The sequence below is a fragment of the Canis aureus genome, chromosome 18, assembly GCF_053574225.1.
Source record: "Canis aureus isolate CA01 chromosome 18, VMU_Caureus_v.1.0, whole genome shotgun sequence".
Lineage (NCBI taxonomy): Eukaryota > Metazoa > Chordata > Mammalia > Carnivora > Canidae > Canis > Canis aureus.
This window is the reverse complement of record NC_135628.1, coordinates 25727-51116: the sequence shown is the minus strand read 5'-3', so window position 1 is coordinate 51116 and position 25390 is coordinate 25727. Positions and strand designations below refer to the sequence as shown.

General features: G+C 36.4%; 1 protein-coding gene across 6 annotated transcripts in view; it reads right to left on the bottom strand.

The window, feature by feature from the left end:
* The window catches only part of IQUB (IQ motif and ubiquitin domain containing), a 50812-nt gene that overhangs the window by 3532 nt on the left and 21890 nt on the right, over positions 1-25390 (bottom strand). For 5 of the 6 annotated variants that reach the window (XM_077855952.1, XM_077855949.1, XM_077855951.1 and 2 more), the window contains 6 exons: positions 23586-23796; positions 17480-17655; positions 8992-9162; positions 6461-6637; positions 2183-2440; positions 1335-1520 (listed from right to left, as the gene is read on the bottom strand). In XM_077855952.1, coding sequence (XP_077712078.1) covers positions 1335-1520; positions 2183-2440; positions 6461-6637; positions 8992-9162; positions 17480-17655; positions 23586-23796 — 1179 coding nt within the window. The remainder of the gene's footprint in view (positions 1-1334; positions 1521-2182; positions 2441-6460; positions 6638-8991; positions 9163-17479; positions 17656-23585; positions 23797-25390) is intronic. The other variant, XM_077855954.1, reaches the window with a different exon arrangement.

The window sequence follows — 25390 nt, the reverse complement described above, 5'->3', positions numbered from 1 at the left end:
AGGGATTATACTAGTCCAAAATCATAAAAAGGCAATATTTTTTTAGATTATCTGGTTGAGAACCTTAGCTCTATTTATAGAAATTCAGTAAGATCGGCATCCTGAAATTAGAAATGCATGTGAATAGAACATTTAATTTGATACTGCAGTAATTTGATTAAATACACAAAGGGAGTGTGTGGATTAATTGAAGCAGTAGAGTATCAGCTTTGGGAATGAACTGCAATCCCACTATGGGTCCTGGATGAAATAATAGTGTAGTGTTGGCTATGCTTCCAGTGATTAAATATTTATGAAGCAGCTTAGTTTACTAAATATAATATTTAACACAGTTTCAATTTCATGCTGCTTTCTTTCGATCCCTAGAGTGAAATTTTTCTAAGCCTGGCTTCTACTGGAAAATTACTTTAAAAAGCTAAAAATTTAACTAGTTTCTCCTCTTTTAAACCTTCTCCTTCCCCAATAAAAAGACAAGCAGGAAACAGCAACATTCAAAATGACTATTATATTTGAAGTCATTTCTTTATTTTCTCTTAAATGACATTTTGCATGAAATTAATAGTTGAGAAATTTAATCAGTAGAAGGCAGAGAATCAGCTTCAGCTTTTGGGATCCCAAGCTTGCTCAGTGTAAGTGAAACTCTCTGATGAACTCAATTCTGCTCATCAAAATGTTTTACAGATTTCATCTTGTAAGTTACTAAAATTAAATGGTATTGAATTTTTATAGTCCTTTCCCCACTTCTAGTCAGTTGAGAGAAAATGAAAAATGGAGCCTCAGGCCTCAGAATCATACTCCATCAGTATGATTGCCATTTAACGTACACGATTCTCAACAAAATTTGAGAATTTAGTGTGCTAGGCAGACTCATGATGGCTAATCAAAGAAGGGCAGATTCTAGGTTATTAATATATATCTGGTATTTCATTTATTCATTCAACAAATACTTATTAAACCCCTAGTCTGTGACATGCACTGATGTGGTGTATTAGAGATTCAGACAGGTATAAGCTAAATAAAATCCTCGCCTTCGTGGAATTTGCCGTGGAATGACATGCTTGAACTTGCTGTTATTAGCAGAGGGTGGTATCAAGTTTAGATACCTGTAAGATGTTCAGATCTCTTATCTTGTCCTTTTCTGTGCTTTAGCTTCTTTTTAATCTTAATCTCAGCCACACATACCATCTACATATTTTGTTACTGTTATTCATGTTGTTTCTTAATCCAATGGAAGTATTTAAGTTATGCATGGAATGCAGTAAAAGGCAATAAAGTTACCCTCTAATATTTTCAAGGATTAAATTATTTCCTCAGGTAAAGTCCCACTCTCTTACCTCCTCAATACTTGTTAGCTTGAGATGAGCAACACCTTCGTCTTTGGTAAGAAGAATGCAGTTCCAGGGGGACCATTCCAAAGACCGATCCCACCTGACCAGGACCAGATCATTGAGATCATTCCCGGCGCTGAGCACTGACTGGGAAGCCCAGATGTTCTCTACCAGGTACTGAATGTCTTGTAGCTACATGTCAAAACAAGTTTGAAAAAAAAAAATCTTTTTTTTCTAAATATAATATTTCTTTAAGATTATTATTTGGGGAGATAATTTAGTTTGTTTTTTAAAAGAGGAACATTATTCGTGAAGTTTTCAATGCTTCTTATAGCTTATTTTTCACCAAATCTCTGCTCACTGCGCCCAAGCTGCACGAGCAGTTTCGCAGTCAGGACTGCATCTTCAGCTCCGAGGACCGGAGGGTTCTTCCCATTTGCTAATTTTACCTTTCCTGTATGGTATTCAGTGCTTTTCAAATGTATTTACACTGTCTTTATCTTCATCCTAACCCTCAATCTCAGGGTGACTGTAGGTCATTTATATCTGTTTACAAATGAAGAAATTGGTATTTGATAAAGATTAAGCAATTTGCTTAGTGTTATTAAAAAAGAAAGCAAATGGGGAAAATGAAGTAGCCGCTTAAAAACTTTTTAAATTTAAATCACAGTAGCTAAAACTCTAGAAGTGACTTTTTAGCATGAGGTCTGCATACACAAACCTAAAATCGCTGGAGGGGCAAGCTTCGCAAGGTATAGGCATAAACAAAAGCAGCCTTATTTTAAAAGGTTTCTGTGGAAAAGCAGGAACCTTCCTGTAAACTCTGCCCCGACTGGCACCCCGACTGCTCCTACCTGCATCAGGAAAGCAATTTTGGGGTCATCTTCGTAATGGGCTTCTGCAGAGTGCAGCCGCTGGAGTAAGCACTTGAGCTTCAGGAAGGACTGTCGCTGCCAGGCCTCCTGGCCCAGGGCAGAGCAGCGGCGACACGGGCGCCCGTGGGGAGGAGGCCCGGGCCCGGCCGAGGCCGCGAACTCTGTGCGGGGCAGGTAGAGCCGGCAGCTGCGGCAGAAGTCCACCTTCTTAGAAAACATCAGCGGGTCTTGAGGGACCTAAAGAGTAGAAAACAACAACAAAAGTTAAGAAAACCATAAAAGTCAGGCCAAATATACCAACCACGGGAAGCACTAGGGCTAACTTACCTTAGAATGAGATAAAAAGTTGGTTCATTTGTAAAGTCCTGTTTTCCCTTAACTTCCTATTCTACACAAAATTTAAATTCAAGCAGTATTCATTTACCCTGCCACAATGTTAAGAAATCTGTCTTATTTTTTAAAAGAATTGAGATCTTTGGTGTTTTGCTACATTCATGTCACAGGCAATAGCTAGATTCACATGGAAGTAAAAGCCCACTGAACTAAGTGTTTTCCTCATTTCATTTATCTTAACACTAAATTTGGATTGGCTCAATGATCAATGGCAAAACTTGAAACTGCATCATATAGTAGTTCTATTTTTAATTTTTTGAGGAACTTCCACACTGTTTTCTATAACGACTGTACCAATTTAAATTTCAGGGAAGAGCACAAGGGTTCCCTCTTCTCCGCATCCTTGCCGACACTTGTTATTTCTTGTCTTTTTGATACTAGTCATTCTGACGGGTGTAAGAGGATATCTCACCGTGGTATTGATTTGCATTTCCCCGATGATTAGTGATGTGGAGCATTTTTTCATGTACATGTTGGCCATTTGTATGTCTTCTTTGAGAAAACGTCTATTTTGGTCTTTTTTCCATTTTTAAATTGGGTTAAAATTATTTTGCTATGGTTTAAGTTCCTTTTTTTTTGGATATTAACTCACCAGATGTATGATTTGCAAATATTTTTTTCCCATTCTGTAGGTTGCCTTTCATTTTGTTGATTGTTTCTTCTCTGTGCAGAAGGTTTTCAGTTTGATACAATCCCATTTGTCTATTTTTGCTTCTGTCACCTTTGCTTTTGATATCATAACCAAAAAATTATTGCTAAGGTCAATGTCAATAAGATTTTCCCTATATTTCCTTCTAATAGTATTAAGGCCTTATAGTTACATCTTTAACCTATTTTGAGTTGATTTTTGTATGTGGTGTGAGATAAAGGTTGATTTTATTTTATTTTATTTTATTTTTTGCATGTGGCTATCCAATTTTCAACCCGTTTAGTAAAGAAACTATCCTTTCCCCATTGCATGTTCTTAGCTCCTTTGTGAGTTTATTTCTGGGCTTTCTATTTTGTGGCATTGATCTATGTGTTTGTTTTTATGCTAGTGCCATACTGTTCAAGCTTTGGAATATAGTTTGAAATCAGGAAGCATGATGCCTCCAGCTTTGTTCTTTCTCTTGATTACTTTGGTTATACGGGATCTTTTATGGTTCCATACAAATTTTAGGATTTTTTTTTCTATTTCTGTGAAAAATGCCATTGGAATTTGATAGGGATTGTCTTAAATGTATAGATAAGTTTGGGTAGTATGAACATTTTAACAATATTAATTCTTCCAAAAAGATTTCTTAAGTACAAAATAAATGCCAAAAGCATGATCCATTTTAAAAATGGATAAATTTACCTTCATTGAAATAAAAAACAAACAAACATCTGCTCTGTTAAAGATACCATTAAGAGAATGAGAAGACAAGCTACAGACTGAGTGAAAATATTTGCAAATCACATATCTTACAAAATTCAGTAATGAGAAAATAAGTCAATTTTAAGAAGGGGGGTGGTGGTAAAAGATATGTGCAGATACTTCATCAAAAAGTCATAAGGCTGGCAGAAAAGATGCAGGAAAAGATGCTTAAAATTATATTCATTAGGAAATCACAGATTAAAATATAATGGGATGCTACTGCACATTCATTAGAATTCCAAAATTAAAGACTGGCAATACCAGCTGCTCTCAAGGATGCAGAACTATGGGAAGTGTCACACAGTACAGATGGGGATGAAACATGGTACAGCCAGTGCGGAAAAAAAGTTTGGCCATGTCTTATAATGGTAAATATGCATTTACCAAATGACTCAAAAATCCTTATTTCTAGTTATTTAACCCCAAACAATAAATTTACACAAAAATTCACAATTAATACAGTGCTTTTACTCACAAAAGCCCAAAACTAACAAACAATCCAATGTCCTGTAACTACAAATGGATAAACAAGCTCTGGTATATCCAGACAACAAAAATATTACTCAGTTATAACAAATTAATGATACATTCAAAAACATGGGTGAACATCAAATACAATATGCTAAATGAAGGAAGCCAGTCTCAAAAAGCTACATATAGTAGGATTCCAATTACATGACACACTGGGTTAGGTATAATCATATGACCAGTGACTGCCAAGGGTTAGGGAGCCAGAAGTGCTGATTACAAAGTGGCAGCTTGAGGGAACTTGGAGGAAGGAGGCAAGATTATTCTTTATCTTGATTGTGCTATTGATCACATGACTGCATTTGTCAAACCTGACCCCAAATGGTGAATTTTACCAAAGGTAAATTTAAAAACTGAATAAAATGACACATTATGTGAACATGTAAAATATTAGATTCTATTACTGTAAACATATAAAAGTTGAGTTAAATCTATAGAGGACCAGAAGGTAGCTTGGGCAAATAAAACACCAATTTGAATAAGCAATAATATAATGGGCAACTTTTCTCTTGGACTTTTGTTATATTTATTTTTTTAAGATTTTATTTTTAAGTAATCTCTACATCCAACGTGGAGCTCGTACTTACAACCTTGAGATCAAGAGTCACATGTTCTACCGACTGAGACAGCCAGGCACCGCTGACTTTGTTATATTCTCTTGCAATACAATTAAGTTTTAAAAATCCATTAGAGGACACCTGGGTGGCTCTGTCAGTTGAGCATCTGACTCCTGGTTTCTGCTCAGGTTATGATCTCAGGATCATAAGATGAAGCCCCACATCAGGCTCTAGGCTCAGTGGGGAGTCTGCTTGGGATTCTCTCTCTCCCTCTTCTCTGTCCCTTCCCTCGCTTGCACACGTGCACTCTCTCTCTTTCTCTCTCTCTAAAAGTAAGCAAATCTTTAAGAAATAATAAGAAAAAAGAAAAATCTATTAAAAAGAAAACATAAAAATTATATTTTTCTAAAAGTTTTGGCTAAATACTGAGATTAAAAAAAAAGATTTTATTTATCTATTTGAGAGAAAGAGAGATAGCAAGAGAGAGAAAGTGAGAGAAAGCATGAGCAGGCGGCAGATGGAGAAGCAGGCTCCTGCTGAGCAGGGAGTCTGATGCGTGGCTCGATCCCAGGACCCCAGGATCATGACCTGAGCCAAAGGCAGACGCTTAACCAATTGGTCCACTCAGGTGCCCCAATATTGAGACTTTATACCAAAAAAGCAAAATAGACGTTTAACCAGCTTCTTAACAAATTATAACTCTAAATACAATCATTTATAATAAAACACTATTTAGAATTCTTTAGTAAACTACTCCCTTCCAAACTTTACTAAAAGTGTTTTAAATAGTTCTGCATAATAAAAAGACAGTAAGATACTTATTTTGACTCTAGACAGCCAAATCCTCATAGAAGCCTAAACATGTTGGATTTGGAAAAGGTAGTTTAATTCAAATACATGTTACATCTGAAGTTCTCTCAGGATATCTACATAGATCTGTTCAGTAATAACCATGACTAAACAATAAGTATTGTCAGGGAATACAGACTAGGTACATTCAGAATGTCAGAAATGAAGAGTTTAACTCTCTCTGAGGCCTTATGAAGGAGGGGACTCATGAATCAAATGTCAGAAAATGACCAGGAATTAGCTGAGGAGTTAGGGGACAGCATTGCAGGTGGAAGTAACAACATTCAAGAGCACGGAGGTGTGAGAGATCATCATGCGCTCAACACAGTGCAATATTCAGTTTGGTTCAGAGAAGTTAAATGACCAAGTTTAATTTATTGACATAATAATCATTCAGAAGAGATTTCACCAATAAGATGGTCCTCCACATGAACCCCAAGGAAAGCATTAAAGCAAAATTTGAATGTTCTTCAATTGACCATTGCAAATCTTAGAATTCTGAGAAAGAAATACAAGAAAAAATATGTCGATTACCTTAAGATGTCTTGCAACTTCTGGATTAAACAGAGGTGTTTTGATATAATGAAAAAAGAGTGTTGCAATTCTTTTTCTGAGTCCTTCAAGATTATGATGTTTGACCCCTCTCATCATAAGGTCAACTTCTCTGTCAATCAATTCTAGAATTTCCTGAGTCAGTTTACATTCATGTTCCTATATAAAACACAAACATATTCAGTATAGAATTTTTAACATCACTAAGTTAGTTTTCAAAATTATCACCAAACAACCTGAAAACTAGACTCCAAAAGAAATTGGTAGGAATACAAATTGGTACAACGAATTTGGAAAAAACTTTGACATTATCTAGTAGAGCTTCAGATATGGGTAATCTAAAACCCACCAATTCCAACCATAAAGTGCTTTAGAGAAATGTGCATGTAGAATCATTTTTCACAGTAGTTCAAGATTAGAAACAACGAAATACCCATAAATAAATTGATGACATAAATAAGTGATGGCTTATTCATACAACATATATATTGATAGAATATTATCAAATGTATAGAAATAAATAAACTATAGCTATAAACAGTAAAAGCTTAAATCTAACACATTAATGTTGCTGAGCAAAAGCAGCAAGGCATGAAATAATACTGTATATTCCATTTAAATAAAATCTAAAAATAAACAACACTAAACCATATTAAATATATTTATATATATATATTGGTAAAACTATAAAGAAAATCAAGGAAATGACTACTGTGAAAGTCAACATGGTAGTTCTTTCTAGGGGATGAGAGGGTGAACTGGCATTACAAAGAGAAAGGCAGATACTGGCAATGTTGGCAATGTCCTGATTTTGGGTCAGAGACAGGTTACGTGGTTGATGATTTCATATCTGTTAAATTGTACATATATGTATATTTTATATACTTTTTCTGCACATTTGTATAATTCATAATACTTTTTAAATAAACTCACAAAAATGAGTGTGGTTGAGTAAGAAAGCCCCAATTAGGAATTAAGTGATTAAGGTAGGATTTATGAATAGTAAAATAGAAGTAAGTTGCTCCAACTGCTCAAGAGAGGGTGAAAAGAAACACAGTTTGAATGAAGGAGTCAGAATGCAAAGTCAATGTGACCGTAAAATAATGTTCTCCTGTACTTTTTAATATGTATTTGGTATAGCTTATGCAAGAATCTCTATCAGGGGTCCCTGACCCTGAAGGCATATTAGAATGACCTGGGGGAGATTTTTAAAGGTTTTAACATAGCCCTCACACTTGGGGATCTAATTTAATTTCTCTGAAATGGGGGCTATCATCCTTATTCATTTATTCTCATACTCTCTCTTTCGCTCTGTCTCTGTGAATCTCACTCTCTTTCAAACTCTACAGACAATTCTAATGTGTACTGAGGTTTAAGGTTCACTGGTGTCTCTTAGTAATTGTCATCAAAGTAATACCTATTATTCATTAAGGGCTGAGATATATAAATTATACTTACTTGTATTTTATATATATATAATATATATATATATATATACACACACACACAACTATATCCCCCAACTAATTTTACAAATAATGAAACTGATTTTCAGAAATATTAAATAACTTATCTAAGATTATGCAGCCATAGTGAATAGATCCAGAATTTGAGTCATGCTTAAAGGCCTTAATCCTCCATCAAAATATTATTAAATAAATGTACATGTAAATATACTTGGTTAAACATATTAAGATATGCACAATTTATTTTTATAAGCCTATCCTTTGTTTATTATTATTATTATTATTATTATTATTATTAACCAGCTAATGTTCCTAAATATGTCAATTAGGAAGATTTCTACTGAATTTCCTACCTGCACTCTCTTTTTTTCCAATCCGGCCTTTTTACTGCCCATCATGGATATCATGCTTATTTCTGACCTCTGGACTTACTGCTTCTCCCTTTCATCCTAACTATCTCTATCTTCCAGGGTTAGTCACTGCACAATTATCTTTAAAACGGCAATTTAAAACAAAGGCAGTCAATGCCTAATTGGGTCAATGCCTCTGTTCTCAAGATGGGGAGAAACGCAAGAGATCTATGGAGACTTACCTCTCAACAAGAATCATTTACTCAACTAAAAGTATCTTAAATCAAAAAATAAAGAAAAAATTAAAATACTCTAATGCTGCTCTAAAACTGCTAAAAATAAAATTTTCACTGAAAAGTGTCAAAATATATAGACAATTGCTGTTTTACCAAACTAAGTATTAATTCCATGCTATATATTTGCATCCATTGCATAGATATGGGTATATTTATGTTTAGAATATTCATTATGCTATATTTATATTTACTATGTATCATAATATATAGTTTTGAGAACTTTTAGATAATTAATGCATAAACCACATTGTCCCCAAATTATACCAAAATAATATAGCTGTTGACAAAATAAGTTCATATATGTAAACATTGATTAATCATCTTTATAATTAATACAGCTTATTTTAGTATTCATTTTTTTATTAATAGTGATATCTCAAATGACGAGAAAATTAATGTACCTTCACTGTATGTTTAAGCGTTAGTAGTACATCCAGCCTTTCATCTTGAGAGATATTTTTCAGCATAATGCATTTATAGATGTTCTGCAACTCTCTGGCTCTGATGGTGAACTGTGTATCCATCTCAATTATTTTGCCACTAAATGTTCTCCATACCTTTGGAGCTGAACACTTAAAAATAATATTATGTTAATGATTATCAGTTAATTAAAGGTTAAAAAATAACTTTGCTACTTCTACTAAAGACTAACTTAATATCATGTGCATTACAAATGAAAGTATCACTAAAACATGAGGAAATTAATTGAAGAACTTGTAGACCTTGGGAAAGCAAAACAGTATAGGAAAAAAATATGGAAGAGCTATTTAGTCTGTGGAAGTGTAAACATTTCTACAGGACTCAGAAATCGCTACTAATCTGGACTAACTAGGATGCTGAATGACTTAATGAGCATACGGATGAGTCCTTTGGGGGAAGGCATGCTGTGTGCAGTCTTTAAAAACATGATCTGCTGGTTCCATTACACTGATTTATAGAAATGTGCCTGGATCATGCTTTGCCACTTGAAGACATTTGCGAAACAACTGTTCTAATCCTCAGTGCACTAGACCTGCACACAGAGCAAAATGAGACTCTGCCAGTTAGGGTTTTGTTTCCGATCAACATAATCTCTAACAGGCTCACAGTTGCTCACAAAGCAGATGCCCGTAGTCGAACGGCTTTCCTTGGCTCTTAGCAGCGCCGTGATCCCCATCTAAGCTAGACACGCCAAGACTCTCACTCCTTACTTTCAAATCTGGCGTGGCACCCCCCCAACCTAGCCCACCCCACGGACTGAAGGTTAACCCTGGCGCGCACTGGCCCTGCAGCTCCTCCGTGGGCTCCTGGGCTAAGAGTCCAGGAGACAAAGCTCGAGCGACACTCCGGAGATGCCACTGCAATCTTTAATGAAGATTAAGCCTGTGTTTGACAGGGCTCCTCTTCCTTACCGAGATTTTAAGAAAAGATGCATTCACCTAGAAATTTCCCAGTGAAAACTCACTATTTTCTCTTCTCCTTTATGGTATAAAGCTGCTTGATGTCTTTCTCTGTTTTTAATCTATTAGAACAAGGCTATTTTGATCACAACTATTAACTGTCCAAATGCTGGATTTTTTTAATAAGCTGAATGGTAACTGCTTTGGAGACCTGTAGTCCCAATTTATGTCATACTTGCAGCCACTTAAATCTTAGATTTGATATAATTAAATGTTTAAACAGAAGCCCATGTATGGGAACAAATCATCAGAAATGCAGACTAGCCAAAGAGAAATAATATAAGGCTGTATTTAGACTGACAGTATTTATGAGGAGCTTTTAGTTGCAGCCTTAAATTCATTTTTTTTTTACATTTCATATTAGCTAATTACACTAAAAACTGAAAAGTACCACCTAAAAACAACTATACTTGATATGCTTTCAAAGTAATGGTAGCATTTTTCTGATCAAAGACAAAATAAGTGCTGTTCAGAGCTAGGAGTTTTTATCAGAAACTTTAGATTCTCAGTTCTAGCTTTAATACAGCAAATGAGAGGCTGCAATCCTATAATTAATTTATATTCTTAAGACATAAATCTAATATTAAATAATGCACTGCTAATGAGCACACCGGTAGAATTAACTCAAATTTATTAAGGATTATAAAAGGGAAATAGCTCAATGAAAATATCTTGTCGGGGTGCCTAGGTGGCTCAGACAGTTAAGCAGCTCAGGTCCTGATCCCAGGGTCCTTGGATCTTGGATCTAGCCCCTCCTCAGCAAGGAGTCTGTTTCTCCCTCTCCCTCTGCCTCTTCCCTTGCTCCTGCACGTGCTTGCTCTTTCTCTCTCTCTCTTGCACTCTTCTCAACTAAATAAATAAAATCCTTAAAAAAAAGGAAAATATTATGTCATTTAATTATTATCACTTAGAAATAAAAATATATGTATTGTTTTAAATCGATATAGCTTCCTTTGGGATGGGCCTCTGAGTGTACTAAAGTTCAATATTTGTTTCCAAGCTCCTTTTAAAAGTTTTAAGGAATAAGCAATGTTAGGCTAAGTTTCATATTGTGATATTTTAAAGTCTAACTAATATCTTAATCTTCCCATGCAATTTTCTTCAGGGTGGTTCTACCAAATGCAATTTCCTTTCTTTCAGTAATATGGACAATACCTTTTGCTCTGCAGGCGGTAACCTTATTTGTAGTAATCTAAGTATAATTATCTTTTAATGAAATGCCTAGTTCATCTACTAAATTGTACTTTAGCTGACAGACTGATTTAACTCCACCTCCCCTCCAAGTTTTTAACCCCATCTAATATACTATGATATAGTAATCTCTTGGGTTTTTTCCAAATATATTCAACAGTCAAATCCTCCCCACCCTCCAATTTTTAACTCAAACCCTACCTTTTCCACAAAAATTCCTAACCACTATGTTTTGAACCACTGAAATTGCTAGTACCTGAAGTCCTATTGTACTTGTAACACAAACACACACGAGTATGCAGTGTCTCTATTTCAATCACTCAGGGCAATGAAATTTAAATACAAATTGTTATATAGTTATTTTGTTTGTTAATTTTATTTCTCCTGAAAGATTATAAGAAATAAATTGCTCATATAGTTCTGTATATCTGATAGGGCCTAGGGTATGCACTCATTCATTCAACAAATATTTGTTATGTTTACTATATATTAGTCAGTGTACCAGGCACAGAGTAAATATATATACTGATTTCAAGAATTCTCAAATCTAATAACATGTAAAGAAAAGAAAATAAGTAACTAAAATAAAGGGTGATTATGCTTGATGACTGCAGGTAAATGAAAAGGTTGCTATGAAAAGAAAATCGTATCTAAGGTGAAACCTGAAGAATAACCAGGAATTACCCAGACTAAAGTGAACTGAGTGATATAATCAAATAATTCTGGATTTGAAGTTTGAGTTTCCCTAGTTAGCACTCAAATATATATTTTAAAATCTGTTTGACAAAGCTGTTTTTAATACTTGGATATATTTCTGCCAACACTGATAACTTGGTCTTCAAGTTTAAGCTGCTTTGATTTCAGGCTTTAAGGTATTTTTATTTTATTTTATTTTATTTATTTTTTACTCTGGCACAGGAAAATGTGTCAACTTTGCTTATTTCTCTTTCCTATCTCCTTTTTTCTTTGAATGCTTTGGCTGTAATAAGAGATGTACAACAATCATGTTCTTAAATTGCTTCAGAAAACGGGAGCGTAATAAATTCCATTAAGCTGCCAACAAATGAGACAGGGCAGCCTCCGGAGGAGAGAAACAGAAGAACAGCAGGAAGACATGTTTCAAGGAGGGGAAGGTGCAGAGATAACAAAAACCTGGAGAGCAGCAGGCTTCCACAAAAGAGAAGAAATGACTACATTGGGAGAAGAGGGCTTTCTTCCTCCTAAATTAATACTCAGGTCCCCAAGGGCACAAATTAAGAATAACCCCAACCCCCCAAAAGCTACTGTGTAGTGATCAAGTTTTCTTTTACACAGAAAAGAGGTTTTGTTCATATACAGAGGACACCCCTGTGCACTATGGTGCTCAGAGAGAAGCAAAAATCGGTTGCATTTTTCTATCCCATTAGGTGTTGGCCACCAGAGTATGGGGGAGAAAATAACATTTAAATGACACAGCTAACAAGGACTGTGAGAAGTGGTATGTGAATCAAAGAAATAAATGGTCTTGAATCTAGGGAAAATCTCTTGCAGAAATTCAAATTGTCTCTTGAACACAGCTTGGGTGAAGAGAACTCAAGATGCATTAGAAACTGGCTGACAGTTTTTTATTCGAATTTCTTGACCTGCTTTTTTCACCTCAGTCAGCTTGTGGGTTTTTAACATTTGATAACCTGCCGAGGGCAACGTTTGATGTGTTAAAATTACAAACTATTTAACTAATACTTCAAAAAATATTTAGGTTAAGCCTTTTATGGAGAATGAAGGTTTAGTATAGAATCCATAATAGCTGATTAGTTTAATGCCTTGATTGGACTAACTGGAAATAATATCATTTATTACTCAGGAAAATATTATGATCAGGAATAAGATTAAAAAATAAAATATTAGTTCAATAAACCACATAATAAACCAGCAGCTCTGGTTGCTAGTTTTGACATTTGAAAAAAAAAAAAAACTCTGACCTCGTCTAGCTTCAGGGATTAATTATAAGCTACTTTTTCTTAGTAATCAAAAACAAAACAAAACAAAGTTACTTAAAGTTTTATGAAATCAGCACTGTCTCCTCCTGAATATTAGAGACAATGCTGGTATGGGGGAGCAGAGAGGTAGGTAGGCCTAAATGAATAGATATTGTGGAAGCATTTGCAAAGAAAGACTATACAATCTATCTCAGTTGTTTTCTATGATGCTTCATATGGCATCCTAAACAAAAAGGTGATTTAAATGAATCTGCATTAAAATAACAAAGATTTGATCATTTAGTATAACAGATTATTTTTTTTTAGACTTGCTTCTCCATTCAGGATTCTTTCTTTCTTTCTTTCTTTCTTTCTTTCTTTCTTTCTTTCTTTCTTTCTTTCTCTCTTTCTCTCTTTCTTTCTTTTTTTTTTTAAAGATTTCATTTATTCATGAGAGATACACAGAGAGAGAGGCAGAGACACAGGCAGAGGGAGAAGCAGGCTCCCTGCAGGAATTCCGGCTCAGGACAGGACTCCAGGATCACGGCCTCAGCCAAAGGCAGACGCTTAACCACTGAGCCACCCAGGCATCCTTACTATAACATATTAAAAGTAGGCCAGAGTCACTGTTAGTCGATATTTTTAAAGACTAGACTAATTAGGCTATGTAATAGATTAGGATCAACTAAGGTGACTGTGGATTTAGAACTCAAATTCTAAAACCTATGACCCACAAAAAGCCTTTCCCTTGATTTCTATAAGTTCTTGTGGCTAATTTTTCCCTCTTTCCTTCAGTCTTCTGGTCTTGTATCCTTGTGTGCTGTCCTAAATCAGTGTGGACACTAAGGCCCAATCATTTCTTGTGTTCCCTCTCCTCTTGCCAAACAAATAATAATCTTGCCCTTAATACTTCGGTTATTTAGGAATTTAAGTAAAAAGTCACAAGGAGCCACACTGTGCCCCATTGCCTTCCAACTGTCTCCTCATTCTACTTTATCTTTTTCTCTCCTGGCAACGAAATCAAAAGATTTCCATCTTCCTGGCAATTCTTCCTACATCCAGGATCCTTCGGGTCCTCAGTTTCTACCTAAACAACTTAACAATTTTTACAAAAACAAAAACAAAAACAGACCTCATCTTTCTTCTTCATGAAAATTTTTGTGAACAAAATTTCTCCATCTTATCTTTTCTTGATGAGATTTCAAGACCTTTGTAGAGTGCTACAGTTCATGAGAAAGAGCAATGGTCATCAGCTGGGTTCAGAGTCAGTATTATATGTTGGGACTTTATCTACTTTTGAACTCTATAATTCATAACAGGTTTAGATACAATGTTAGATAAACATGAGGCCTGGCGGTGGTAGGGCAGGAGGGGGGCATAAAGGCATAAAAAGAATAGACACCATATATTTACAACAAGAATTTAAAATAGTTTATAGGAAACAAAGCATCAGAGAAAGCATAAGTAGGAATTCCTGTAGAAGTTCCAGCCTCAGGGATCCCTGGGTGGCTCAGCGGTTTAGCGCCTGCCTTTGGCCCAGGATGCGATCCTGGAGTCCCGGGATCGAGTCCCGCGTCAGGCTCCTGGCATGGAGCCTGCTTCTCCCTCCTCCTGTGTCTCTGCCTCTCTCTCTCTCTCTCTCTCTCTCTCTCTCTCTCTCTCTCTCATAAATAAAAAAATAAATAAATCTTTAAAAAAAAAAAAAAAAAAAGAAGTTCCAGCCTCAAATAAGAAAGGTGCCACTCATCTTGCTTGTCCCCTGCACCTCAGAGGCCCTCAGCTACTTCACCCTGGGTCCCTGCTGCCCTGAGTCCATGCCGTCCTCCTTGGTAAGTTTAACTATCCAACACATAAGGAATACAGTTCCCAGTGGTGAAGCTGGATTCAAGATAAAGAAACTTGCTAACAGATTAAGTTTAGTTTGAAATAGGACTCTGGAGAAGTATGAATATTATGCCTTCATCTTTCCTAGAATGAAGATATTCAGGAATTTGAAATGACAATATCTACATTGTCTAATTTCTTGATAACACCTGAAATATGAAATTACATACCATTATCTCTGTCCCTTAGTTTTCCTCCCTGCCTTCCTCCATAGGCATTTAGTAACACTCTGTGATAAGCACTGTGCTAGCATATGAGGATACAGAGATAAAAGATAGCTCTTGCTTAAGAAGCTCAGTATCTAGGAATGATTCACATATGTAAATAGATATAATAAAAACTGACCACTATGTACTAAGGCAGAAGTGAAATAAGGTCTCATGAAAGTATATAGTATAGGCTAAAGTAGGATGATCAGCAGATCTTTTCTGGAAGAAGGGGCATCTGAGCTTGTATCGAAGGGTACATTGTTAGCTAGTAAGGAAACAGGGAGAGGATGCTCCATGTATAAGCAACACTGGATACAAAGGCATGGAAAGCACGTGGTATTTCTGAGGACATGCAAGTAACCAAGCATAGCCGGCATAGTGTGGCTACAGTATGCAAGAGGAGATGGCAGTGAGACATCAGCAGGACAGGTGAGGTGTGTGGAGAATTGATTATGGAAATCAGAAATCCCTACTCCCTCACTGAGGGCAGTAAGGAGGGGCAAGAGTAGAGCTGTGCGTAGGGAGGTCACTATGGCCGTGGTATGGATGACAGAGGAGGGAACTGTGAAGTGAGACTGGAGGCTGAGAGCCTAATCTGGAGATGTAAAGTCATCCAAATGAGAAGGAAATCCACATTCAACTAAATCACTGTCAAGCTCACACACACAAGACAAGAGCCGTCTCATGACAGCCTCCCAGGGGACAGGGAAGCAAAAGAAAGGAACTGCTCCATAACACCTCTTCAGAAGCCTCTCAGCCTTTCATTTTCCAGTAGGATCATAAGGCATTCTACCAAGATTCAGATAAGCTGTGGTTGAAGTCTTTGCCTTCCTGGCCTGTTTGGATACGTGCAAGTGTGCTATGGCAGAGCCATTTCCCTAATATGCAGTAGTAGTGGGCTTGAAAAGGAAGAAATAAAGAATTGAGACGATTAGTAAAGCAAGAACAAACTGGTGGCTGGAATGGAATGTCAAGAATAATGCCCAGGTGTCTGCCTGAAGCAACTAGATAGATGATAAAAACATTCATAAAGATAAATTACGCTGGGATCCCTGGGTGGCACAGCGGTTTAGCACCTGCCTTTGGCCCAGGGCGCGATCCTGGAGACCCGGGATCGAGTCCCACGTCGGGCTCCCAGTGCATGGAACCTGCTTCTCCCTCTGCCTGTGTCTCTGCCTCTCTCTCTCTCTCTCTTTCTCTGTGTGACTATCATAAATAAATTTAAAAAAAAAAAAAGGATAAATTACGTGAGTGCTACAAAACAGGATCAGTTTGGAGATGAGGGGGCAGAGAATGGTGAGATGATGTAATTTCAATGTTTACATGTCGATTTAAGGTGTACTCTTGGGACACCCAAAGAGCAATAACAATAGGCAAGTGGATATGTGATCTGGAAGCTCCTAAGACAGGCCTGACTTGGACCTGCAGGAAGTTCCAGGCTGTAGGTAGTAGTTAAAGCCACAAGAAAATCTGAGATCAAACAGGAAGGTGTATTAGTAAAATGAAAGTAGGGCACTTATGGTACCAAAAAATATGGTTTTTAAGAATGAATGTTCTCAAGTAACAAGAACCATACAACTAGAATCACTAAAGGCAAAGATCTTGAAGAACTCTTCGTCTTGTGTCTGGATTGGCTTTTGTTTGGAAAGATCAGGTTTACAGGAGATTGGTCACTATGGAAACAGGCTATGCAGTCAGTATCAAACAGGCAGTTTCAACATGAAAAGATAATTAGTTTTTCCATTAATTGTATGTTTTCATGGTTTTCAATAATCATATATGCTTTTGGTCAGAAAGTCCCAGTCAGTTAATGACCTGATGAGCAAAAGCAAAAACACTAGTCGATAGCTCTTTTCCCCAGGTTGCTTACTATGAGGCATCCCAAACCCAGACATTTTGTGACTTCAATAGCTGTCCATTTCATCAGGATTTGCAAGTCATCGAACTTCCATAGCCAACCTAAAGCTAAATGAACAGTCAAAGGTATCTTTATTTTTTCCTTCATGGCCTGAAACCTTGTAGCTAAGAACATATTAATTTCATGTTAATTGTTAACTGTTAGTCTATGCCACAGTTAAAAGTTTAACACTGTATTAGAAAAAATTTAAACATGCAAATTCGTACAATGTAAGTCTCTTCTTTAGCTCATTATTCTACATTTTTAAACTCAGGGTACATTCTTATTTAAATAATTGTTACTTTACTAACCTTATCCAAAAAAGTTTGTATCAATGCTTCCCGGTTTGCCATATTTGCAATATATCTATGTCTCCCAATGGAAGCAATTATCTGGGTCTCTTTTTCCAGAAGTTCACACAAAGCAGCTTTCCTTTCAGCTCCAGTGAAAGACTGGTTAATGCGTGCAAATTCTTCTTGCCTCCAGACTAGAGGAATAACATGAAAGACTTGAGTTTTTAAAATCCCACATCTTTCCAGAAAATTTTTTACCATCATATCCCAACAAATAGTGTTTTTATGTCAATTTAAATAAAATTAAACATGAATATAAGCATTCATATTGTACACCTGACATATGAAAAAATAGGATAAAATGGAAGCTGAGAAACTTAAAGCAATAAAATTAGAGTCAAACAAAGAGAAACCAAAGGAAATCAGCCAAAATGATGATAAATTAAGCCTCCAAGTAAGCACACTCTCTCCCCAGTATTAAAAAATATATGGTTTGGGTTTGTAGCAGCCATGAACACATACTATTCAGATCTCCTATCAAGAGAATAACTGCTTTTGCCACCTAAGCAAAAGAAGTCAGAGAAAGATAAATACCATATAATCTTACTCCTGTGGAGTTTAAGAAACAAACAAACAAAAAAAAAAAAACGTGGGGGGGGCGGGGGGACACAAACCAGGAAACAGATTCTTAACTATAGAGAACAAACTGATGGTTACCAGAGGGGAGGTGGGTGGGGGCATGAGGGGAACAGGTGATGGGGATTAAAGCATACACTTATTGGGGTGCCTGGCTGGCTCATTTGGTGGAGCCTGCAACTCTTGATCTTGGGGTTGTGAATTTGAGCCCTATCTTGGGTGTAGAGCTTACTTTAAAAAAAAAATGATGAAAAACAAACTGATAAAAAAAAAAAAGAATTACTTCCTTCAGGAAGATATCCCCCCCAAACACAAAATGATACACAGAAGAAAACATGTTAGGGTAACATGCTATTTCCTTTATATATATATATATATATATATATATATATATATATATATATATGCAAATGTTTAATATTTTGATATATATATTTCCCATTTATATGTGTATATATATATATACGCATATAAATGTGTTTATTATTTTGATATATGTGAAAATACCTATCTCTGAATTGTTTCTCACCTTTCCAGCTAAATTCCTCCATCAGATGACTCAGATTTCTTAGTTTTAAAAATAATGATTAGGGGCGCCTGAATGGCTCTGTCTGCCTTTGGCCTAGGTCTTGATCCCGGGGTCCTAGAATTGAGTCCTGCATCAGGCTCCCTGGCAGGGAGTCTGCTTCTCCCTCTGCCTATGTCTCTGCATCTCTCTCAATATCTCTCATGAATAAATAAATAAAATCTTTAAAAATTAATAATATTTATTTTAGGGGCACCTGGGTGGCTCAGTCAGTTGAGTGGCTGACTCTTGATTTCAGCTCAGTTCACGATCTCAGGGTCCTGCGATCCAGCCCTGTGTGGGGCTCCACGCTCAGTGGGAAGTCAGCTTGAGATTCTCTCTCTCCCTCTCCTTCCGCCCTTTCCCCTTGCTCGTGTTCTCTCTGTTGTTTCTGGCCTTCTTCTGCTATAACCACTGACTTTTATGATATTTAGTTTTACAGTTTTATCAAACTACTTCTCCCTCCTCTCAACTTGAATCAATTTGAAATCATCTTGATCAGGCCAAGGACAGGTCAGTGATATTCTTTACAAGAATCCACTCTGTCCCTTACCGGGAATACATTATTCAGGCACTGTACAGCTTGGTCTATTCGAAAAGAAGATTTTTAAATTTAAAAGCTAAATTGTCTCCAGCAAAGGGGTTGTAAATTTAAGGGCTAAATTATGTTATGAAAGTCCAGGAAATCTATGATTGATGAGTTCATCCTTTAGTTTTATCAACCCAAAGAACTTTTAAAAATTGGACAAAATCCACATATCCAAAGGCACTATATGAAAGAAGAGAAAAATTGCTTGCTTCTGGAAATAATAACTGAGAATATTTATCTCATGGGATTATATAGATGTTCCCAGAAAGCAAATAAAAATTGAATGATATAAGTAAGTAAACCTATTTTACTTCCAGTTTTACATTAGAAACCTTTGGGACCAGTAATAAATTTAGGCCACTAGGATATTACTTAAGCTATCCTGCCAAACTCAAATAGCAATATACTGCTCTCCTAGATTAATACTTAAGTCCTGGGTGAATCTGGAGATATATGCACTCAAATTCACTTATATTCATGTATATTCAGACTGTACATTTTGCTTAAGTTAATAGCATGGTTTTTAAAAAGGGAAAAATCCAGCAAAGCTAATTAGAAATGAAAACAATGGGCTTCAAGTCTAATAAAATTCTCCATTAGATGAACAACCTCCCTGTAAATCTATGGTAAGGAATGGAATGCGGTATCGGAGAAATACCATGTTCCAACTATGGATAAGGAATGGAAACACACAGGAATCAGGAGTAGAAGGACAAAACTTATTTTTTATCTGAATTAACACTTTCCAGGCCTATACAGAAAAGACATTGAAGAAAACAAGAGACTCTGCCCCCTTTCATAAAACATGGATGATGTTAATAAAAAACCAACAAAACCCTGGAATACTGAATTAGTTTTCTAGGACTGCCATGACAAAGTGCCACAGACTGGGAGGCTTAAACAACAGGAATCTATTTCCTCACACTTCTGGAAGAGAGAAGTTCCAGATGAAGGTGATGGCAGGGTCAGGTTCTTCTGAGGGCCTCTCTCCCGGTGCCTAAAGGGCCACCATCCTCCAGGGTCTTTACGTGACCTTCTGTGTGTATGTGTCCTAATCTCCTCTCCTTCTAAGGACATCAGCTATGTCGGTTAGGGCTCATACGTAGGACCTTATTTTTTTTCTGAATTACTTTTTCACAGGTCCTGTCTCCAAACTCAGTCATATTTTGAGATACTGGGGTTAGGACTTCAATATATGAATTTTGGAGGAGCCATCAGCCCATTACAGATGTCAATAGCCACCAATATTTTTAAAGAAAAAGATCTTAAAAGGGATTAGTGCATTTGAAAGAATATATTTATTCTGTCTCCTTAACTTATCTTCTTGGACAAATCATCCAATTTCCAGGGTCTGAAGTTCAACTATAAAATGAAAGGATAGCACTAGTCCTAAAGTCTATATACATTCTAAAATTTCTGAGATATAAACTTGCAATTTCCAAAAGAGAAAGAGCAGAACATACAAGATTTTGTCCACCACTATAGTTTATATGCATATGCTTTTTAAAATTCTCGTTCATGGACTGAAAGCCTGAATGGAGAGAACCAAGGAAGATTCGGGCCGAATCCCCAGAGCCAGATTATGACAGTGGACTCCCTTGAGATCACGAAGTAATAATTAGAGAAAAGTCAGAAGCTGCCATCAGCACAAGTCAAAACAAGGCAGAGGGTTAGCAGATTCAATTCAACAGATACTCACTAGATATAATGAGCAGGGCTCTTATCAGGGATCCTTGGCACAAATGTAGACAGTTAAAGAAGTAATGTTTCTTTTTAAAGATTTTATTTATTTATCCATGAGACACACAGAGAGAGAGGCAGAGACACAGGCAGAGGGAGAAGCAGGCTCCCTGCGGGGAGCCCGACGTGGGACTCGATCCCGGGACCCGGGTCACGACCTGGGCCCAAGGCAGGCGCTAACCCACTGAGCCACCCGGGATCACAAGAAGCAATGTTTACAGAGAATCAAAGACAAGAAAAAGAGGCTCTGGGCCCAATTCGTGCTGTCAAGAGAAGTTTCCTAAAGACCATGACTCCTACGCTGAATCTAAGTGAGAGTGACAATTCGGATCAATGGAAGGAGTCACCTTCAACATACTGCTCTCATAAGGAAAGGAAAAAAAAAAAACACATGAAAATAAAATAGTGTTCCTGGAAACGGCTTTGACTTTGATACATTATATTATCTTACATAGTTAAATTCATTTTCCTAAAGTGATATATTTTGCCTTTATTACTGAGGGACAGAACCCAGAGGAAAAGCTAAACTTCCTGTTAGGAGTTAGAATTCAAACTATGCAATTGTCACCATGAGCCAAAGGAGGGCAGCAGTTTTAAAGACTACAACAAAACAACCTAAAAATTATTATTCTAAAATAAAGTTTTAATTTAGAATTTTAGGGCTGGAAGAAAACTTAAAAAATGCTTCTTTTATGTAAGAAGTTTCATTTTCTTCCACATAAATCATGTCTATACAAACTATGTGTGTTCTATTTTAATATAGAAAATCTGTATAAAATTATTTATCACATAAACAGTAACATATATGCACAAGTCTTTGCACTTTTAAAGTACATTCAAAAAAATAAATAAAGTACATTCATAGGGGCGCCCGGGGGGCTTGGTGGTTGAGCGTCTGCCTTCGGCTCAGGTTGTGGCCCCAGGTCCCGGGATCGAGTCCCACAACGGGCTCCCTGCATGGAGCCTGCTTCTCCCTCTGCCTGTATCTCTGCCTCTCTCCCAGTGTCTCTCATGAATAAATAAATAAAATCTTTTAAAAAAAAACTTATAAAAAAGTACTTTCATAAATGCAGTACTTATTTTCTTTTTATAAAGTCTTGTGAGGTAAATGTGCCAGAGATCATTAAGTCTTTTTGTAGATGAAGAACCTGGAGCTTAGAAGTGAGTGACTTGTCCAAGTTAACAGCCACCAATAAGTAGGAAAGGTGGGACCTCATTCAGCAAACTTTCTGTTGTTTTGCACAACTACCTGTCAACCGAACAAAGTAACAATACCCTTTAGTTTGTTCATATGTGAATTTGAAATATTATCTGAGTAGAGTTCGGCTATAACAGACATAACATAGACACCTTGCCAACAGTTCTAACTCTTCACACTTAGAAACAAATTTTGTTTTCATCTGAGAGAAAATGAAAATAGAAGTGAAGTTTAAAGTAAAACAAAGTATCTGCAGAGGCCAACAACTAGGAGAAAGTGGAGGCAAAGCCAAGGGAGCGGGCTGTCACCTCCAGCTGTGCCACATTCCTAAAGCCACTCGATTTTGCATGTTACAAAGAGATAAATTTATTAGTATTGCTTGTTAGACCTAGTGTTTGACTGAATCATCTTTTGGTAAATAGCATGTTACCGTATAGCTATATAAACAGACCCAGTATCGGACACCTAAAATTATATTCAATGATATGTTCTGTTACTCAAGCTAGAGATGCTGCATTACAACATCTTTGGGTTTCCACTTCATCGACAATCATTCATTCTATCAGTATTTGTTGAGCATGTAAGCTGAGCACAGAAAAAGAGAGATCATCCAAAAAAAGAAAAAGTTATTGTGTCATGGAGCTTACAGTCCAGTGGGGAAAATTAATATTAAAAAGATGTATTACAAATTATGGTGATGACATAAATGAAAACTTTGGGGAGAATCCAAGTTCTCCTGTTAGTCACAGAAGCCTCTGAGTAAGTGACATTTAAGCTGAGATTGGAAGGGGGCAATGGGAAAAGGCTGCAAGAAAAGTGTTATCTACTGCCCTGAGTAGGGAGTGCTTGATCGGTCAAGTAACTGAAGCTTTTAATTGTGCCAATGACTAGCACACATCTCGTGGAAGAAACAAAGCATAAAAGTCACTTGCGTCAAGAATGTACATTTATATTGATCATTAATGGGTGGTAATTAAAAGATATTACCCGTACCCTCTCTAAAGAGCAGAATCAGAGACAGGATGCTGAACTGAGGGATTCCAAATGGTTCAACTCTGAATTCACAATTTCCCAAGACCATCAGAGACCCAGATTGGACAATACTTTTTCTTTTTACCTCACAGGGATGATCAAATGAGATAACACACTAAAACCACAGAATTTACAGAGCAGTATGCACATTTTATTTATCCATTGTTAATATAAAGGCATTCCCAATTTCATTCCTGCCTTAATTCCTGTCCCGAATATAAAACATTATTCATCTCTTTAAATTCTCTAATCCAAAATGACATCATCCTGAAATATCTTCCTTTTGTCTTTAGTAAACCTGTTTTTTTCTACTAGTGAAAAATTATAAAATTATTATTGTACACAAAGGCTGTTTCAAACTTACGTTCCAGTGCATTATAAAGAACTTCAAAATCTTCTTTTGTTTGAGGATTATGCCTCCGGTAATAGTCCAATTTAATCCATTCTTCTTTTTCTCTTATCTTTCTTAGTTCTTCCTCTGCTTCCCACTTCAACCTTAACATTTTCTGTCTTTTTAAATCCTTTACTACGACTTTAGCATGCCATTGTCTATAGTAAGTCTGTAACACTATTACCTATAGTTCAATTAAAAGGAAATCAAAAGTGTTTATCATCAACCATATCAGATAATAACAAAAAGCAATGGTGATTATTTCTATTCCAATGTAGTAACTTCTGTAAAGTACCGAGTCTAGGTTTAGCTCTATGCCAGAGATTCTCAAACCCATTAGAACATATAAGCTGTGGATAATGCACATCAGCAATTTGACTTTGAAATCTAGCAAATATGCCTTCCTAGGAGGCAGTAGGTACAATGCTTAAAAGCATAGTCTCTGGAGTAAAATTTAGTCTAGATTTTGCCTCTGTTACTCATTTGTTTTTTGATTTTGGTTTATTTTGCATATAAAGTTTAGCTTCACCCTTACAAATCCTCAATAAATATATTATTGTTATGAATACTGTCTTTAACCATCATTAGCTTAGGCTCACATTTAAAACTTTCATTATCTAAACACAAAGTAGATAGGTTATATGTAGAAACCATCAAAGGCAGGCTGGATAAAAGAGAGACTCAAGCAGACAAGTATGTATTAAGTTGTGAGAAATATAAATATGTCTGAGGTTATAGTATAGTATTAGGTCCTCAAGAAACTTGCAATGTAGCTGAGTTTACATTTTTATTTACTAAACACAAAAATAAATTAAAATATGGAGAGGCTAGATCAAAACTGAGGACAGGGAATACACGGACACATCTCTGTACTGTATCCTAATCCCTGGTAATTATATAAAATCATATAAGCAGAAATCAATAATGACACTGGATCATACTAAAGGAGTCCTCCAAAGAACAGACACTATGAAGAATTCCCTCAAGAAAGGAGGCAGGAAGAATATATTGGAGAAGGAATCTATGCCTATCCTGCATGGGAAAGGTAAGCTAGAAAACACACAAGGGTCTGTGAGACTGCTTCAAGCCCCAAACCAGTGCATCCTGTGAGAAATACAAAAGGGACAGACATCTCTAAAACAATTCAGGTAAACAGTAACAGAAGTATTTGCCTCTGGGCAAGAACAGTTAGTGTCCCGGGCAACCCCCTGGATGAATAGAAGCTCCTTCTTCAGAAAACTAGCTCTCTTTCAGAATCAAGGCTTGGCCATTCCTAAAACCACTGACGTAAGGCTATAGTAAATAAATATGGGTAGCACACTGGACATCAGGGATCTCAATACCCTGCCTACACACCCAAGAATAACCAAACATTTGGGAAGAGCCCACAAAATATAAGGCTCCTCATTCAACAAAGAAAAGTTTACTTTTGTGTGAAACAGAATTACTAGAATAGTGGTTCTCAAAGAGTGATGGTCAACTCAGCACTATTAGTATCATCTGGAGAACTGTTAGAAATGCAAATTTTCAAGCTCCACCCCAGAGTTACTGAATCAGAAATCCTGGGTGGGGCACAGATTCTGTATCTTACAAGTTTCTGATGTCTGCTAAAGTTTAGAACCACTGTACTAGAGTAAAACAAAACAAAACAAAAGCCAAGACCAGACTAGAATTAACATTTTCAGATGGAGGGAAAAAAAAGGATATTGAATCACTATTTAAAAAACAATTTTTTGATTTTAAAAAATCAATTAGAATGCATTTAACTTGGGTGCTAT